The sequence below is a fragment of the Dipteris shenzhenensis genome, chromosome 12 (genome assembly GCF_047967505.1).
Source record: "Dipteris shenzhenensis isolate YYH24624 ecotype China chromosome 12, Dip_SZ_1.0, whole genome shotgun sequence".
Taxonomy (NCBI): domain Eukaryota; kingdom Viridiplantae; phylum Streptophyta; class Polypodiopsida; order Gleicheniales; family Dipteridaceae; genus Dipteris; species Dipteris shenzhenensis.
In genome coordinates, this window is record NC_141607.1 from 32,996,537 (window position 1) to 33,016,531 (window position 19,995).

General features: G+C 45.7%; 1 protein-coding gene across 1 annotated transcript in view; it reads right to left on the reverse strand.

The window, feature by feature from the left end:
- VPS41 (vacuolar protein sorting 41) overlaps positions 1-16,475 on the reverse strand; it is a 167,615-nt gene extending 151,140 nt beyond the window's left edge. Inside the window, exons 1-5 of the mRNA XM_087382493.1 lie at positions 16,420-16,475; positions 15,594-16,211; positions 14,265-14,534; positions 13,976-14,155; positions 13,595-13,879 (exon numbers count right to left, since the gene is read on the reverse strand). Of these exons, the coding sequence (XP_087238619.1) occupies positions 13,595-13,879; positions 13,976-14,155; positions 14,265-14,534; positions 15,594-15,917 (1,059 nt within the window). The 5' untranslated portion in view covers positions 15,918-16,211; positions 16,420-16,475. The remainder of the gene's footprint in view (positions 1-13,594; positions 13,880-13,975; positions 14,156-14,264; positions 14,535-15,593; positions 16,212-16,419) is intronic.
- Between the last annotated feature and the right edge of the window lie 3,520 nt (positions 16,476-19,995).

The following is a 19,995-nucleotide window of genomic DNA, read 5'->3' on the forward strand; positions in this document are numbered from 1 at the left end:
CTGCGAGGCGTGACTGAACATAATGTCGAAGCATTTCTTCCAGAACTTGGTTGACTCTTTCAGTCTGGCCATCTGATTCTGGGTGGTAAGCTGAACTGAACAGTAGAGTAGTACACAAAGATTCGAACAGGGAAATCCAAAAGTGACTGGTAAACTTAGGATCTCTGTCGGATATGATATTCTTGGGCAATCCATGGTGTCGGAAGATGTGTTGTATAAAGAGTTTGGCTATGTCCGGGGCCTGTGCACTGCTTTTGCAAGCAACAAAGTGTGCCATTTTGGACAAGCGATCAACAATTACCATAATCTGAGTGTTACCTCGGGAAGATCGTGGTAGTGTTGTAATGAAATCCATGGAAATACTTTCCCACCTTTCAGTTGGAACTGGAAGAGGCTGAAGAAGTCATGTTGGAAGTCGTCGACTTGCTTTCATTTGTTGACATGATAAGCAAGATGTAACCATTTTGATGACATCTCTTTTCATCTGAGGCCAGTAGTATGTTGCACTGAGTAACCGATAAGTCTTATTGATGCCTGGATGGGCAGCATAAGGAACTACATGATGCTCTTTTAACAAAAGACGTCGAACATCCTTGTCATGTGGTACACAGACGCGATCTTGATAATACAGAAGGTCGTCCGTATAAGAATAGGATGAGAATCTTTTGTTCGGAAGTCGAAGGTTGATATTTGGAAAGAACCTGTACTGCGGTGCCGAAGTCTTTATCATTGAAATACTTTCCTTTGAATGAATTCGGAACATCCACAGATAATGTAGAGATTACCATGGCTGATGCTAGAGGTAACCTGCTGAGAGCATCTGCAACTACATTGCGTAGTCCTGGTATATACTCAATGGTCATGTGAAAGTTGGCCAAAAACTCAACCCAGCGTGCTTGTCGAGCGTTCATGACTGGCTGAGTAAAGATGTACTTTAAAGAGTGATGGTCCGTTTTGACCACAGAGTCGGCTCCCATGAGATAATGTTTCCAAGAGCGATAAGCATGTACAATAGCAAGAAACTCCTTATCATAGACCGGATATCGGGTTTGGATATCAGAATGTTTATGGCTGTCAAAAGCAATAACTCTGCCTTCTTGCATCAAGACTGCTCCTGTAGCGATGTCGGAAGCGTCGGTCATGACCTCAAATGGAAGGTTGGGGTCAGCAATAGCCATAACTGGTGTGGTAGTGAGTGCTTGCTTGAGTTGTTGGAAACTATACTCTATTTCGGGAAGCCACTGAAAAATTGCTGTGCTTTTCAATAATTCGGACATAGGAGCTGCGATTTCGGAAAACTGATAGACCTTTGTATGGTAAAAGTTTGCCAATCCGAGAAAAGAGCGGACATCATGAACATTCTTTGGAGTAGGCCAGTTTCGGATTGCCTCGACCTTCTTGGGATCCCCAGAGATGCCTTGAGCGGAAATAACATGTCCCAAATATTCAAGTTGGGTCTTGAAGAACTCACTCTTCTCAATGTTGATGTAGAGAGAATTTGCGCGAAGAACTTCAAAAACTTGGTGTAGATGTTGTTTGTGCTCATGTAGGGATCTGCTGAAAACGAGGATGTCATCGAGGTAAACGATGACGAACTTATCGAGGAAAGGCCTGAAGATGTCGTTCATTAATGTCATGAATGTGGCCGGGGCATTGTTTAACCCAAAAGGCATGACCAAACATTCATAGTGGCCATACTTTGTTCGAAAAGCTATCTTGTACTCATCGCCTTCTCATATACGAATTTGATGATAACCTGAACGAAGATCAATCTTGGAGAATTGTGTTGCATGTAGAAGTTGATCGAAGAGGTCATCGATGCGAGGCAATGGATACTTGTTTTTGATAGTGAGCTTGTTGAGGGCTCGGTAGTCGATGCAGAGGCGCATTGACTTATTCTTTTTTTCCACAAGTAGTACAGGAGATCCGAAAGGGCTGCGACTAGGCCGAATGTGACCTTTGTCGAGTAGTTCGGTGACCTGTCTTTGGATTTCTTCATTTTGAGTGTAAGAAACCCGATAAGGAGGTTTCGACGGTGGATTACTGCCGGGAATAAGTTCGATTGGATGATCCACTGGTCGTCGAGGTGGTAACTTTTTTGGCAATTCTTGTGGAAAAAGATCCAGGTAAGGCTGGAAAAAAGGTTGGTTGAGGTATTCAGGAGGATCCTTTGTTGGTGTCTCCTCTACTGCCGTAACCAACACAAGTGAAGTCGTTGCTTGGCGTTTACGAACCCACTTCTTTACTTGTAGGGAAGAGGCAACTGGGGTTGAAGGAGAATCCCTAGAACCAGTTAGCTCAATAAGTTTTCCCTGGTGGACAAAGTGGATAGTATGGCTGCGAAAGCTGATTGATGGATCATAATCGTATAGCCACTGTTGTCCGAGTATGACATCGTACCGAGAAAGAGGCATAATGTCGAAGTTCAACTTATCCGTATAATGTTGGATGCGAAAAGACAAGTTTTTGATCCTGGTGTTGCACAAGAAAGTTGTTCCATTTGCGAGTTCAATCTGATAGTCCATGAGACTAGGACTGGTGGTCAACCGAAGTTTATCGACCACAGAACTGGCTAGGAAATTATGAGAACAGCCACTGTCGATGAGGATAGTGACCCTTGTTTCACGAATCGATCCTTGAACACAAAGTACTTGAGTAGCCAGGGAAGGTTCGGGGTTGCTGGCAAGGCTCAGGTGGATGGTATTCGCCATTCGAACAGCTTTGCCTTTCTTGTCTTGTGCTGAGGTAGCATCTTCTTTCTGGGAAGTGCTAGGTTCCATATTGGAATTTTGCTTTGGTCGCTTGGGACAATCGAACCATCTATGGTCGCCGGTACAGATGGTACAAAGTCCTTTTGAGCTGGAGTTGTTCTTCTTGTCAGTGGCCGCACCTTTATGTTGGGGATGTTGGTAATGACTTTGTGAAGAAGAAGAAACACGATCCTTGGGGGAGTGCTTCTGTTGGAATCCAGCAAATGATTTCTGAGGCTTCTGGGGATCTTGAGACTGTCGCTGACCTTGATTACCGAAGTTTTTTCGAAATCTGGTGTTATCTTGAGGGCGAGCACCTTTGGCCATAGGAGAGTTCTGTGTGCGATTAGCACTCTGCTTCCCTGTGTTTAGGAAATCTGTAATGTGCTCTGCGTAAGCAATAGCGCCATCTGTGGTGGTGATGTTTGCTTTAAGAACATCAATGCGTAACGAGGGATTTAGGCCTGAGATGAAAGCATGAAGGCGACCATCCTCAGTTAACCATCAATCTCTAGCACCAATGTGGTGAACTGAGAGATGTAGGAAGACAGGGAACCCGTTTGCTCCAACTGTCGGAGTTTTGAACGTGCTTGGAAGTCCGCATTGGCAGGTACAAACTGCTTACGGAGCACGTGTTCAAAACGTTCCCATGTTAACACACTTTTTCCGTCCTTTAAGCGTCTTTGCCACCATAGAAATGCTGTATCCTTCAGGAGGGAGACTACCAAGGCGATCTTTTTGCCTTCTGTGAGGTCAACACTGTCAAAATACATGCGCATTTTAGCGAGCCATTGGTCAACTGTTCGGCGATTGCGTTGACCAGTGTAGGCTTCCGGAAGTTTGACGTCAAGTCGTTTAGTTTTGGAAGCTTGAAGTAATCGGTAGAGAGCACGTAGTTCAGTGTTTTCTACCTCTGGTGGGAAAGAGTCCGCATCGTCGTCTGGTTGCGTCACGTCATCCTCTGTATGTGTTGAACTTTTTGAACCAAGTCGGAGATGCTGTCCTGAAGCTGAGATATTTGAAGTTGCAATAGTGATTCACTTTGGACGTTGCCTTCAGGGGTCTTTTTGGGACTTGATTCTTTAATCTCTGGAGAGGCTTCACGCGAGCGGTGCGACATGTCGGAGATCCCTGTGAGAAAAGCGCGAACTTGCGCTCTAGTTTGTACCATTCCTGGAAGAGGATTCGGGCTGCTCCCTGAGGTTGCTCATGTTGGAGGGGGCAGGCGAAGCAGGATGGAACCACCCGTGGAAATCTGGTAAGGGAGATCCTGTCGGAGGTAACACTGGAGATTCTGAAAATGGTGTTACTGCTCGTGATAGGACAGGGGTAGGTAGCAGAGTCCACGGATCTGAAGGGATAAGGAGCTGCTGTCGAAAGTGGAGGATATCCAGGAGAGGGAGTGCCTTCAGAATGTAAATACTGACTTGGAGAAGGTACAACCTGTAGAGGAGGATATCTGGGAGCTGAAGGAGATGGAGAGTACCCTGGAGATGCCGAAGGTGGAGGGTAAAATTCTCTCCAAAAATGAACAGCAAACTCCTGAGGAATATCGTGTTCCGGATATCTTCGTGTCTCGTGGAACACAACCTGTACTGTGCTGAGGAAATAATGTAACTGAGGTGCCTCACGCAGAAGGTAGAGGATGTGATCCAAGTCACTCGGAGGGCACGTGACACAGAAGACCCAAGATGCAAAGGCTCCAAAATGGGCTGGCTGTGCAATTTGAACACGATATTGTGTAGTAGCAGATGCCTGAGGTGTCCTTGAAAGGCCGGGTGAATTACCAGGGGTTTCCATGCTTTAATGTGGATTCTTTCATTTGCTGTAATTTGTTAAAGAGAATCCTTAAAAAGCAGATTGGAAAGACTCCACCTGGCAATACTTTAATCTGCCAAGTTATTGCGTAGAAGAAGGCTGCAAATCGTTGTCCGGAGGTCCATGTTGCAGTGTTTTGCGAGGAGTGCTCGAGGCTTGTCTAGTCCGGGCTGTCAACGGGCTGTCTTCATCGCGAGAATAGTTGCAACTGGTGCTGATTTGGCAGGGCAAAGATGGCGAAACAAGGGAAGGGCTGCAGGCTGTCAGGAAATGGCAGGTATCCAGGGCCGCAATGGGCAAGGCTAGGGCTGCAAATAGCGAGGGGGCTGTCAGCGAAATAGCGATGCAGGGCTGGCAGCGAAAATGGCGAGGCAAGGGCTGGCAGCAAAGAGGGCTGGCAGCGTGAATGGCGAAGCAGGGGCTGGCAGCGCAGGCTGTACGGCTGTACAGCTGGCAGCGTGAATGGCTGTACGGCTGGCTGTACGGTTGGCTGGACGGCTGGCTGCGCAGGGATGTACGGAAATGGTTGCGCAGGGCTGTACGGCTGGCTGCGCAGGGTGTCTCGAGATCCGTACGGTGCAATAAAGAGGTTCGCCTCTTTTCGTTGGGGGCTGCCCAATGGGTTAGTTGCCCAAAAATTAATTTGGGGGTTTAGTTAACCCTAGGGTAGCTAGGGTGAACCTAGGGGTAGGGGATGGGTTTAATTTTTTTTCCCTTTTTTACCCCTCTAGGTACCCTTTTGTAGGTACTTGGGGCCTAGGAGGTGTGCCTATTCGAAGGGGTGTGACCCTTGGAATAGGTGCACCTGTTCATGAGGGGATATGTCCCTATTGTTAAAAGGGGTGCGACCCTGCATGAATAGGTAGTCCATTTGCCCACGATGGGGTATGTCCCATGAGTGAGGAGTCGAGACTCGTCACCAAAAGGTGTGTCCCATGGTGGAAAAGGTGCGTCCCTTGGTTTTGGGACAGCCCAAGCACCTGAAAGGACACGATTTTGGTCGTGTCCATTCACATCAACTTGTGATGTGAGGGAGATGGAGAGGTCAGGATGACTTTAGGCCGGGTAGGCGTTTAAAAATTTTATGCTCATCCTCTCCATCTCTTCCATGCACAATGTGCACGGATGTCCTTCTAGCGGCAAAAATGTATCAGATCAGCGCTAGAAGGTGGGGGGCATTTCCTACAGGCAGGAGCGAATTTTGCTCTGATACCACTGTAAGAAATCCTAGATTTACTATATTTAGAACTGTGCTAAGGAACAGAAAAGAGACTGAGATAGCAGAGAACAAGGAATAATTGTATTGCTTGAATGTCTGTAGGGTGGATGTGATTGTCATCCATACAATTGGGCCTCTCTTATATAGAGAGTGAAGAGTCACACATGAAAAGGTGTGTACTCCAAAGGGTATGTGCATGAAGAGGTGTGTACCCCTTGTGAAGGGTGTGACCCTTGATGAGAGGGTACATTACAATAGGAATGTCTCTTCATTAGAATGTCTCTTGTGAAGGGTTATGCCTCATTAGGGAGTGTCCCGTCGAAAGGGCAAGTGTCCCGTCGAAAGGGCATACCCTTCCACAAGTGTCCATTCATCAAACCATCCATAAGTCTAGAAATAGAGAAAGGAATACGTCACAGATCGTGACATTCTCAACACATGCAACCCCTCTTACAGACCTATTAAAGGGACTAAAGACAGGCAGACAAAAGATTCAAGTTACAGGCAAAGCTTTGCAGGCCTCCATGACTTGCAACCGTCGGCCACAACAGTACCAGTTATGAAGATCGCCTCTTGGGATGATCCATTTTTGGTAATCACAGACGCTAGCAATGTCGCCATTAGGACAGTTTTACAGCAAGAGGATAGACCCGTGGCATATTACAACAGAAACCTCAACGATGCCAAAAATAACTATTCAGTTTATGATAGACAGCTGCTCGGTGTCATCCAAGCATTAAACCATTGGAGGCCTCTACGAACAGACTTTCAAAGTCAAGACAGATCACCAAGCCCTTAAGTGGCTTCAGACAATGCCTAGTTCACAATGGAGTGATCAGCAACAACGGCGGAGCCAAATATTCCAGCAATTTGGGAGGAATGATTATGTCCTCGGCAAAAACAACCCCGTTGCCGACGATCAAAGTCGGAAAGGTTCAATCCAGACCATTGAGAAGGCCACTGTACTCGAAATCAAAGGAAAAGATCTTGATGGTATGAAGGCACAATACGCGGAATCAGAAGAGTTTGGCACCCAGTTCCAGTTAGCCACAAAGCTTGCTCCAGGCCATTACTCAGTAGAGGAAGGTTGGCTTTTCTATAAGAAAATATTACGTGTACTCAAAGACAAATGGCAGTTGCTTCTCCATGATGCCCATGACGTCCTCACCGATGGTCATAGCGCTATCAATGGTACTTTATAGAAGTTAGAGCGCTATTCTATTGGCCAAAGATGCGGAAGGACGTATACGGCTATGTTCAGAATTGTCAGATATGCCAAAAGGTCAAGGCTTCCCACAAGAAGGGGGCTTGCTTACTTATGCCATTGCCAATACCCGATGGTCCTTTCCAAGACATAGGTATAGACTTCGTGGAACCACTTCTAGCATCCGTAGGTACGCGAGACACTCAATGTCTTACTATTGTTTGTCACTTTAGTAAATATTGTGTACTTATTCCCTGCAAGTAGACGGCCAACGTTGAAGACGTAGCTCGTTTGTTCATAAAGTATTGGTATCCCACAAGGACCATCACATCCGACAGGGACTCCAAATTCACGTCTATTTTCGGCGAGCCTTGTTTGATAATTTTGGTATAAGCTACAAATGTCCAATGCTTTCCATCTGCAATCGAATGGAGAGACAGAAAAGTATAATGGTATGGTGTTATATATTTTAAAATCATATTGTCATGATGCTTAGGGAAAGTGGGAGCAGTTTCTTCCGCTTGTGCAGGCCATCTTGAACAATACCTATTCTTCAAGCATTCGTCGCACACCTTATGAAGCGGCGTTTGGATGGGTCAATGGGTGTATTTATGAATTATCAAGCAAAGAGGGCAAGCGATGCCCTAAGCTGTCTTTCGAGAGATTCGGACCATTCCCTATTATTCAAAAGATCAATGATGTCTCAATGAAGTTACGTCTTCCGAATAGTTGGACTATGCACAATGTGTTCCATATAGCTTGGTTGAAGCCGTATTTTGCACCTCCTCTTACCAAGATTTCTGACGAGCAGCAACCTCAAGTTCTTGATGAAGCCGAAGTTTTGCAACCAGAGCAGATCCTTCTTCATAAATTCAAGCATGGGTCAGGACGCAGGATCCAGGAGTTTTACAGCAAGTTCCGTGATCGAGGTATCCATGAAGTAGTGTGGTTGGACGAAGACTTTTTCCAGGAGTTCCCACAAATTTTCACGGACTACTTGGAAGCAATCAACCTACCGCCAAGTTAAGGAGGGAATGTCACATGCACCTATGCACTTGGATGCAATGTGACACACTGGCTACATCGACAAGTGCCTAATAGTTCCCTAATAGGAGATTTTGTCATATGATGTGACCCCTTTGTAAGCCCTTGTCCACGGACAATCAGGCACAAGCTACGTAAGTCAGTCTCTCAACCTTACGTCAAGTTAGATAGATCAGTCCTTGTTCACTAATACCCACTGGAGAACATTAGGGTAGTGTTTCCGTCTTAGAATTAAAGATAGGTTTAGGTCCAGCCTAGGATAGGAGCCCTTTTAGGCCCCCTCAAGGCTGGAACAATTGAAGGGAAGTGGCAGGGGAAGGACTGCCTTTATAGGCTACCCTACACCCCTCCCTAGGCCACCTTTTATGGGGCCAAGGGACCAGCCAACCAGCTCCAAAATAACCAACTAAAAAGTCGGCCATTTTGGGCTGGTTGCCTCAGCCCTTCCACCCTATATAAAGGAGGCCTCCATGCCCTCATTTCCCACTCAACTCCCCAAGCCTTCAGCACTCCAATATCTCCCCTCCACCCTCTTGTGTGCAGCCCTGAACACTTCCGGAGTTGGCCCTGATCAGCCTCAGCTTTTGGCCTTCAGTTCAGCCTGTTTGGAAGGTGTATATGCAGCACCAAAGTTGAGGATTTGGACCAGCAAACGGAGTAAGGTTAGGGTACTGTTTCAGCAGCTCTTTACAGCTTTCTTTACAGTTCTGCACAGCTCAATTCTCAGCTCTATATTTCAGTCGTTTCTCAGCTCTATATTTCAGTCATCTCTCAGCTCTCTTTACAGTTTTGCACAGCTCACTTCTCAGCTCTATATTTCAGTCATCTTCTCAGCTCTATATTTCAGTCATCTCTCAGCTCTCTTTAGAATCTATTACTCCTAGCTTTCACTCTCTCACTCACACAGTAACCCTGCATCCCGGTGGACAGCACAAGCCTCTTCCTTGCCTTGCAGAAGTGCCCTAAATTGTCAGTGTGGACAGCATCAACCTCTCGGTATTGGTCGGCGTTGCCTCTTGGATCTTTGGGTCTGCAATACGGGTGCACACTGTACTCTTCACAAGCGCTCTGTTTCAGCAGCTCTGTACAGCTTTCTTTACAATTGTGCACAGCTCAATTCTCAGCTCTATATTTCAGTCATCTCTCAGCTCTCTTTACCGTTTTGCACAGTTCACTTCTCAGCTCTATATTTCAGTCATCTTCTCAGCTCTATATTTCAATCATCTCTCAGCTCTCTTTAGAATCTATTACTCCTAGCTTTCACTCTCTCACTCACACAATAACCTTGCATCCCGGTGGACAGCACAAGCCTTTTCCTTGCCTTGCAAAAGTGCCCTACATTATCAGTGTGGACAGCATCAAGGTCTCGGTATTTGTCAGTGTTGCCGCTCAGATCTTTGGGTCTGCAAGACGTGTGCACACTGTACTCTTCAGAAGCGTGTTTCTGTGCTCTCTCGAAGAGTGTTATTTGTATCTCTCAGTTCTCCACGTATAAAGCAAATTCTCCCCTGATTGGGGGGGGGGGGCCCTCAGTGGGTACAGGGACCCAATCGGTTGTCGACTCCATTCTCTCTACCCAATCGGTACATGAGCCCGGAGAACTACAGGACCATTATGATTGGACATGTCATGTCCAAGATTTATGCATCAGTACTTGACTCCGAGGTTAGCAGACTTGCAGAGTGTCGAGGACTCAAAGCAGCAGGACAGGCCGGATTCCGGCGTGATCATGGAACCATGGACCACATTCTAACGCTCAGATGTATCATCGAGGAGACGAGGTCACGGAAGCAGAGGGTTTATTGTTGCTTTGTGGATTTTCGCAAGGCATTTGACACGGTCCCGAGAGCCCGCCTCAGACGACGCCTACAAGACTTGGGTTATGTCCAGGAGATCATTTGGGCTGTCATGGCACTTTACGAGAGAGTTTCTGGCAGAGTTCGAGTAGGATCCGGGTGGACAGATGAGATCATGAGTACCATCGGGGTCAAACAAGGGTGTCCTTTGTCGCCTACCTTGTTTGGCCTCTACATTGACGAGCTTGAGACAGTGATGCAGACACAGGGGGGTGTAGGTTGCTCTCTTGCGCGCACGCTGATCCAGATTTTGCTCTATGCAGATGACGTGGCTCTCTTGTCTTCCTCAGCAGAGGGGCTTCAAAGACACCTAGACGCACTACAGTCATTTTGTGAGTCTCATGATTTGAAGGTCAGCCTAGGTAAAACCAAGGTCATGATCTTCAATACATCTCGAGCCATCATGCGTCAGGAGCAGTTCACATTTGCGGGGTCATCTGTTGAGATAGTTTCATCATACACTTATCTTGGGGTTATCTTCTCCGGACCGAGCTTCACTATGAGACCCGCGATGCAGGCACGCTTGAGTAGAGGGTATGCCTCATTGGCCAGGCTAGAGAGGCAGTGCTTCCGCTCACACTTTCAGGATCCACGCACCAAAGGGTTGCTTTTTGACTCATTGGCTCGCCCAGCGGGGATGTACGACAGTCCTTGTTGGGGACCAGACTTGTCGGATACAGAGTGGGCCCGTGTGGAGCGGCTACACGTTCTCATGCTATCACGGATGATTCGTGGTAAGTCATCCGTTCCTCACCAGATCATTCAGGCTGAGTTTGGGTCACCCCCTTTACAGCTAGATGCTGCATTTCAGGTCATCACATATCTGTACCGAGTTAGGGAATATGGGGATTATACCTCGGGGCGTAGCAGGCTACCATGGATAGCTCTATCCTCTTCTATGGCACTTGCAAAAGGAGGAGATCAAAGGTACTGGTATGCACGTACAGAGAGATGGTTTGAGCAACTGGGGCTCCACATGGATAGACTACCTCCCTTCCAGTATAGCATGGATGCTCCGTTCTCTCCCCTCTTATCACATGAGGTCAACCAGGTTATCCGTGAGGATCTACTATAGCTACACACTTTTCGGACCTGGTTGGAACCGAGTGAACTCCCAGTGAAGCTTAGCTTCTACAGAGATCACTTCTTACATATCATAGCGGAGGGTTTCATTGACCCACCAGGATACACACAGATTCACCTACCCCACTCGATGAGGATCTCTCTTGGGCAGTTCCGGGTCTCTTCACACAGACTTCGCATCGAGAGCGGCAGAGCAGAGCGACTACCCAGGGAGCGGCACATATGCACACAGAGGAGCATTTCATCTTTAGGTGTCCTATGTACTATGAGATCCGAGGATGTTTCCATTGCCTCTTCAGAGATAGTTATGGGATTTTAGCCCATTTCCTCTCCTACCCAGACCAGCGATGTTTGGCAGGTTTCATTCATGAGGCACTTAGACACCGCGAGAGGATACTCCGAGCACGGAGACAGGAGCAGACTTCTTCCTCGGTTGATCCCTCTCAGAGCTCTATCACGGAGTTCTTTCAGGTAGATCACATGGACCCCAACGAGACGAGGCCTCGACATGCCCGTGACCCGGAGCCCGTGACCCGACAGCTCAGACAGAGGGTCGACACACAGATCACACTTGGAGACATCCCCTCCTTGTTTAGAGTTGGAGCCCGACCGACGGGGGTCACAGTAGCCCTGATTAGACGCAGAGCTACGACCACGAGACGTGCCAGGACCGCACCTCTGAGTGGCCGACAGCACTCTATTGCCGACTTCATGCCTCCACTGCCTCATCCATCCTGATATCTTGCTGTTGCTGGGGATGATGATGATATTGATGATGATGCTGAGATTGATATATAGTCGACCATCGACATGACTATGTTGTACTTAGGACTTAGTGCTGCCATTCTGCATTTTTTGCAATTTTTGCATTTTGCATTGGTATGGACGCTCGTTTAGTAGCTCCACTACCACAGCTCGTTGTATCAAGATTTTCACAGTCTCATAGACCCATCGGTCTTCCGAAGACTTTAATAAACTTTCTTTCTTTCTTTCTATGGTGCATAACGCTAATTCCTTACTAAAGGTTTAAAAAGCTCTTGTTGTGATTACACGATTAGATTACCATTGCATGTTACACACACACCCACACGCACACACACACACAGAGCAGCTCGCCTCCATTGAGAACTTTGGGGAGCTGTGGCAAGATTCAACGTGGTTAGCTAGCCAGTACAAGTGTGCCAAATTGGAGCTACACGCCAGGTGGCAGAGTACTTGTACCACTCTTCACAGTGCAACAAGGTGATAGGATGAGGAGTCCGTTTTTGCACACCACGGGCATTATAAAGTCACAATCTTTTAGCTAGTGCAAGTGATCAAGTTGTCCACAAGGAGGAAAAGTAAGCATCTTTATTCATCAAAATCAATGTATCAATCTTCAAATCACGAATGCCAGCAGCATAAACTTTCCACCTCACTTTATTTGTATTTCAATCTGAAATCGCAAATTGTACTCAAAAGAACACATTACACTGACTTTCATTCTTTCCTCAGTGATAAAGGGAATGACATTATTGTTGGAGGTGGTGGCCTTCACCCCTCGTTTGGGCTGAGTGGATCATGTTTAAGTGAGGGAGCTTGCACGCAATTTACACGTGGTGTTTGGGGACTTTGGTCCCATAGCAAAAATGTGGCCATTGTGGCCTTGAATATAATGCCTCGTTGAGACCCTCCTCTCTTATGTTCACCAGGATATTTTGGGAGGAGAGGGAGCTAGCGTGGCTAGGAGGCAGGGAATTTGGCCCCCTGCACTCGATGACACATGGCAGACATGCACTGGCTGCCAACATGGTATCAGAGCAATTGAAGACTGCGGACTGTGTACGCAGTTGTCGCGTGCGCCACACGTGGCAGCTCCAGACTTTGGTGGCGGATTATCGCGATCCATGTCAGTGACTTTGAAGAGCGACTTGTGATGGCTTGTGAGACGGCGATGGCATCTCTTGATGACTCCCTGACGTGCCCTCTTGTGGTCTCTGACAGACGTGCTCCCTGCGTGGTATTTGGTGGCGGCTGGCATTTGATTGGCCCGGCCTTGTGGTTTGGTCATGGTCAGGTTTAATCAGTTGGTATCAGAGCAGTTGCAGACTGTGAATTGTGTATGCAGCTGTTGCGTGCGCCACACGTGGCAGGCCCAAACTTTGGTGGTGGATTATCGCGATCCATATAAGTGACTTTGAAGAGTGACTTGTAATGGTTCGTGAGACGGCGACGGCGGCTCTTGATGACTCCCTGACGCGACCTCTTGTGCTCGTTGGCAGACATGCTACCCACGTGGCATATGGTGGCGGCTGGCATTTCATTGGCCCGGCCTTGTGGTTTGGTCGTGGTCAAGTTTGATCAATTGGTCGCATTTGTTTGCAACAGGGTTTGTCCACAAGAGGGTGTTGGAGGTTGTGGCCTTCACCGCTCGTTTGGGCTAAGTGGAGCATGTTTAATTGAAAGAGCTTGCATGCAATCGACATGTGGCAGCCATGCAGCTTCAAAATAAATTAAAGGTGGTCATTCTCATACTGCACTTATAGGAAGATAACAGAAAGAAAAGGCCATTATTATTATATGAGAAGAAGGAAAAATCAAAGCAGATAAGGTAAATGAGTGAATGCAAGTTTAAAATCACCTGCCTAGAAGAAATCGAATCTGATGAATCAGCAGGGTTTCCTTCTTTTTCAGGTATGTAAGCCAGGACAACCAAAGCATCGCCATAAGGAGCAATTCCTGATATATAATACTCTGTCTGGAAAGCAGCAACAATTTCAACATATTTTACACCAGCACTAGATGTGCTTTTACTGCCTGCACTAGAAGTCCCAGGTGCAGATCTGTCAGCATGGTTGGCATCCTTTGTTCGAATAGCTGCAACCTTTATAGTGTCAGCCCACCCAAGGACCAGAAATGTATCATCCTGACCATTCAAAACACCAATGTGAAAAAACAGCCAAACCTAACTATAGCCTAGAAGAGCCTGGATAAATGTCAAAGGGGTTGAGCTAACACTAACCTGCCACACCAGATGGGGACGTAAGAGCTCAGCACGTGGACTACCTCGTGGCCGCTCTATGTATGTCAATCGTTGATTACTAGCTGTGTCATAGATCTTCACGCCAACATCATTTGCCCATGCTATCAAACTAGTCCGCCATTTTGCAGCATGAATAGGACCCTCCTGTGAATGTAAGACCTGTTCGAGACATCAACTATGAGAATAATTATTAAAACTGAGATAATTAAACAACATCAACTGATTCTTCCAACTAAAGAAGAACAATGCATCAAAGAATCCAATTAACCTGCTCTCGATAACCAAACCAACCCTTGGCATTTAGCACAAGCTGTCCAGCTAAGCCTCCGGCCACAAATCTTCTTGATGACTTCTGAGCATACTGAGGATCGAGTGCCACGGCCTTCATGGGCCGATGATAATCAAATCTCTCCTTCTCATCAGTGTAGAGGCTATTCACCACAACAGATCCATCATCTGAGCAGCTTCCGATGTACTCACCCTCAGCATCAAAGCTAAGCTCATTCACAGTAGCTGCATGAGCAGCAAACTCCTTGACCTGCATAAAATAAAACATCAAAGACAAGAATTTTACTCTTCCACAGCGCAGCACGTGAGAACAAAGTAGCAACCCATGATCCATTCTGTGTATTGTAAACTAACAATATGCCAATCCACATGGTGACGTTTTACATGTATCAAAGCCAAGCTCAGGTTTCCAATATTGGAATTGGGAAATTAGGAATAGTGCACATGGTTTTGTATTGATAAATGTCCTTTCAAAAATTTGTGCCAATTATCTACATGCTAAACACCTGAGCGCATGGACAATCAAGTTATGAAGATTTTGGCATGGTTATAGTGTCTCCTGTAAAAAGAGAGGATCTAAAACTCTGACTTAAATGGCTTTTTCCTAAAAGCAGAGCTTGTAGGGCCCTTTTTATGATTATGAGAGGAGGTCGCTTTTGTAGGTTCCGGAATAAACCAATTTAGCACCCAAGGATAAAGTCCAAGGAGTAAACCAGATATAGGGCTTCTGAATTTAGGGTTGGTTTGAGGGCTGAGTCCTTCAGATAATCACCCCCGAAGTCAACACGTGGCTTGACAAGTAGTCCTTTCTCATAGAGATCGGCATTTAATCCCCATCAAGCTGACCTTCTAATAAAAATCTGTGGTAGTTCCAATAATACACATGATCATACATTACAGATTCTGATAAGTTATTCACATCAAGCTGACCTTCAAAGAAAAACCTCTGGTAGTTCCGATATACACATGATCCTACATTAGAGATTCTGATACGTCAGTCACCTCTGGATCACACATTGACTTAAATAGTATTCAGGAATTATAATCAAGAATCTGTTACCTCTACCGTCCTATACCACCGCAAGCTACCCACAAACGATGCCCTAGGCTCCAAGGCACAACTCTTACATCCATAACTATATGCCTAGCCCAAATTTTCTTAAGGAGGACCATTCACACATATCAGCCATTGTCCTGACTAGTATCTTATTAGAGAGCACGATGATGAGACGTATGATCGAGCTTCTATGGCCTCATAATCATGCCGTTGAGCTGCAGAACGAACAAAATGCAAAAGCGATTAAGAGACCTGATTGCCCTGATAGTCCAAAATATGTACTGTGCCGTCGTGAGTCCCTAAAGCGATCATCCGCTCAGCAACAGTAATGCAAGATGCCGCATCATTGGAAAGTAAAGAAGGAACACTGCCTGCCATTCTCTGATATTTGAGGCGCGGTTCTTCTTCGTCGGAAGACTCTTCCTCTTCTCCATCCTCTGGATCTGAGCCGGCATCCTCATCGTCGTCATCGTACTCATCGTCACCTTCGACCCCGTCAATGGGGAGGGCCTGAACAGGAGCCTCTGCAGACAACGGAATCGAGGAAGATGGAGCAGGACTGTCATCTGTAGCCATTGCTACGACTACGGCCGCCACTTTAACGGAAATAATTGAGGGAAATGTTTCGCATTATAGTTACTGAATCGATGCTTATGCTAGTCCCAGCATCGTTCAAGAACAATCTGGTCATTTGGGCTTATTGTTTTCCGGCTAGCAATCCTTGTTAGAGAGTGACAAAGACAAAAACGTGTTCAGTCTTTTTTCTTCGTGCTTCTATCCGAGCGAAGTCATTCATTGCTCCGCTACTTCCAAAAAGGCCCCAGTTTTGTTAGCTCCGCAGTCGAGTACCCTTCCTGCACAAAATGCGACCTGGTAGACGAACACAGAAAAAGGAAAGCATCAACGCAACGATTACGACGAGGAAATTTCATTCTCAACGAGTTCGCGCAATCTGGAGGGATGCTATCTCGAAGAAAAAGCTGCCAAGAAAGCTAGCAAACAGAAGGTGGAGAGATCGATCGAGTAAAAGACCGGTAAAAAAGCGCGGATTGCAACGAAAGAGGATGCGAAGGAGTACCGAGCAAATCGATCGCCGTGAACGAATCGAATCGACGGGAAAAAATTCTGCTGAGGAATCCTCTTCTTCGTTTTTCTTTCGGCTACTGCTGCTCTTCGATAAGCTTCTTTATTTAATCTTTCCCCTAATCACAGATTAAGACATGTACACGTCGACACCCTCCCCCTCGCATTTATACACCGACTTTGCTGTCACCTCCGATGTGGCCACAATGTGCCTCCCACCACCCTCGAGAGAATCCTTCCATGATCTCATCATACTTGCTGCGGGTTCACACCGCCCGCCCGGACTCATTGCAAAAAAAATTTGCAGATTCGTCGACGGCCCAATAGACGATGAGGGCCCGAGCGCAAAAAATTGCCTGGCTCGTGTAGGCGATTGAGTGGCCCTGAAAAAATGGCGCAAATTGGCGTGATTGGGGGTCGAACCCCTATCGACAGATTCAGAGGTGATTCCCTTCACCACCAACCTTTGCTAACATTAAATGGCAGCACTCATTTAAATCGTGTCCACCCATGGTGTGAACAGCCGGACCCGACGCCCATCTTAATCCCCATGGCGGGCGGGGGGCTTGGTGTGAACCCAACCTTAAACTAATCATCACTTGCCGATGCTACGCCAATGTAGTGGTTGGGCGTCTAACCTACTAGTGCTCGTAGCCCGCGTTCAAACCTTGTTGCATGCAACGTAGCTCTAGGGCTGGGGGGTACTCAATTCATGCGTGAGGGGGCGGATGAGAAAAAAAAAACTAGTCATCGATTCTTCAACACGTATAATCACAATGCACTTCCCGACCGACACCACCCTGAACCACCTGTTGGAAACACGCTCAAGGTCTTCCCTGTATGTGAATAACAGCTCAAAAAGAGTGACACTGATGGTCGGTAGGTCTACACTCCATGCATTTTGTACAGACCTAGACACATGCTTAATTGAGCAGGTGGACCTCATGATCGTGTCAAAGAGCACCAAAATCTCATGACTCAAGGAGCCTTGTCTTAGCCCACACCATAATGTACCTTGCTTGGAAGCTTGAGACCTCACAATTGTATCCCCTCAACACTCTAGGGCAAGTCTTTCGCTATCAATCTTGTTAAAGGATGATCTTGTAAATCGTAAATGTGTGGATTTGTAGTGAAACTTGGGCCCATTCATGGGACTACGCCACACTATGATATCATGGACCTCACACAATTAGACACTTGTATAAAATGTTTAATACAATACCTTTTATAATCTTGGTAGAATCTAAGAATCCAAGCCCAAAAGCCCTCAAACCACACAAAATATCTTCTAAACCCTAAAACATATCAAATTTTGTCTAAATAACCCTGCCCAACACTTCTTCTCCTTATGCTCCTTCTCCATGCAGGCAAGCAAGATTTTGCTCTACTAAAATACCAAGTTACTGCAGCAATCTCATCCAAAGGGCTTCTTCACACACCAATCAAGGTTCGATGCTCATATGCCCTTAACAGGAAACCTATGGCAGTGCTTGGGAGCTAGTGCTTAGTTTAAGTTTCAAACCCTTTTAATATCTTCACTCATTCTATCCCTTCATGTGAGCTATGGTAACACAAATGTTCAAGTGCTTTCATGGGCAAGAATTTAGCTACACTCTGAATATCTTTATACAAGGGTGCATTTAATGTCTTTCAGATATCAAAGAGCAAGCATAACGAGTATTCCCAAACCAAGGATCCCAAAATCGAGAATGTGCTTGTTATTTGTATAAATTAAAGAGTCAAGGCAATAGACTCATGATTGTTAAGAGGAGGTCCTTGCAATTGTGAGCTCTAATACTTAAACTATTTTGATCTTATATTTTGTAGGCTATCGTTTCATGTCATTGTGCGAGGAATGCTTTATTGTGTTTTATGAAATATCTTTGTATAAAATACATGGCTAATAAAAGATGCTATTGCATGCCATTGAAGACAAGGAACACAAACTAGCATGAATTGGTGTACATATATTGGTTAACATCACAATTTCATTGTGCACCAGAATACCATGCCGTAGATTATGCTGTATCTTTTTTTCCTTCTCTCTCTCTTCATTGTGCACCATAATACCATGCCGTATACTATGTTGTATCTTGGTTATAGATGGCGACCCATTGTATTTTGATATGTTGCATCTTTAGTCATTACCAATCAATCCATAAAGTTTGGTAGCCTCTTAGATTTGCAAAAAAATGGGAATTGCTTGAAGGATCACATTTTGGGGGAATAATGAGGATGATAGTCTAGTGTGGCCAATTATAGCCCTTTGGACTACAAGCATTCTCAAGAGAGCCTTAATAAGAGTGTTAGCTTTGACCAACATGCCAACCATGTTAATTGCCTACGTTCCCAAGAGAGCCTTATTAAGAGTGTTAGCTCTAACCAACATGCCAACCGTGTTATGTTCCCACTACTTATAAGTACATATTCTCATGTTACTTTACATGAAGCAACCTTGATTTGGGCATACCTTGTTATTTTGATGTGAGGCTCTTTCCAGCTGAAGTACCTTGATTTGATCATATGTTCTTATTTGATGTGAGGCTCTTTTCACCTCAAGTACTTTGAGTGAGGTTAGGACCCAAATTTTACCTTCTTTTTTTTTTAGGCAAAAAAAGTGTTTGAGGAAACTTTGTACATCATCAGAGTTTACCCATCAAAGATCAACTACTCCAAGTAAGGACTAATAGTGCCAAAACCTTACAAAAAACTAATAGCATCAGACAATCAAGATATATATTAGCTTCAGCTCCTCCTATATACACAAGAGGGGACATGAAGGGAAAAGAGAGGAAAAAACCGGTAGCCTCTTCATTGAATCCTACATTCTGAGAAGGAGTAGCAGCAGTAGGGACACCCTATAAAGGATCCAAAAACATCTCCTCTCAGAAGTGTGAGAAAAGGGCTGAGTTGAAGGGCTAGCAACTCCTTTGCTTTGGGCAGATGGGTGCTGAGTGGAAGGGCCGACAGCCATTTTGCTAGGCTCAACTAAAGGAGACCTCCTGTGAAGATAATGGGGCGGCTTGTCATGTTCTTCGGAGATAAAACACCTTCTTTTGTGCTCTGCTAGATCTAGATTCAACCTTGTGTGTTCAAGACTGTAAGCCTTTATCTGAAATTCAAGTCTTTTTTTTTCCTATCCTACCATGCAGCAAACAAGGCATCAATACACATTTAAACTGAAAATTATGTCTACAGCTCCATATAAACCATAAAGCATGTGCCCTTATTTGGAACCGAAGCTCATGCCTAGTTTTGCATGCATCCCCTAGCAATATAGCTTTCTAGTTAACTGGCTCACCACACTCAATCTGGATGGACTTCCATACTCTTCTAGCATGAGGACAAGCAACAAACAAATGGAAAATATCCTCAAAAGTACCAAGGCATCTTATTTTGCCTCCCCAAAAAATGAGGGTTTATATTAAAAAGTCAATTATATACAACTCTCTTGGAGAACATTTAACAAAAAAGACAGATCAGAGTGAGATCTTCACTACAGTCCTGCAAAACTACACAACATCTTTTGAGGTCATCAACAATGGATCCAAAATGGCCACAATAGCAGCAA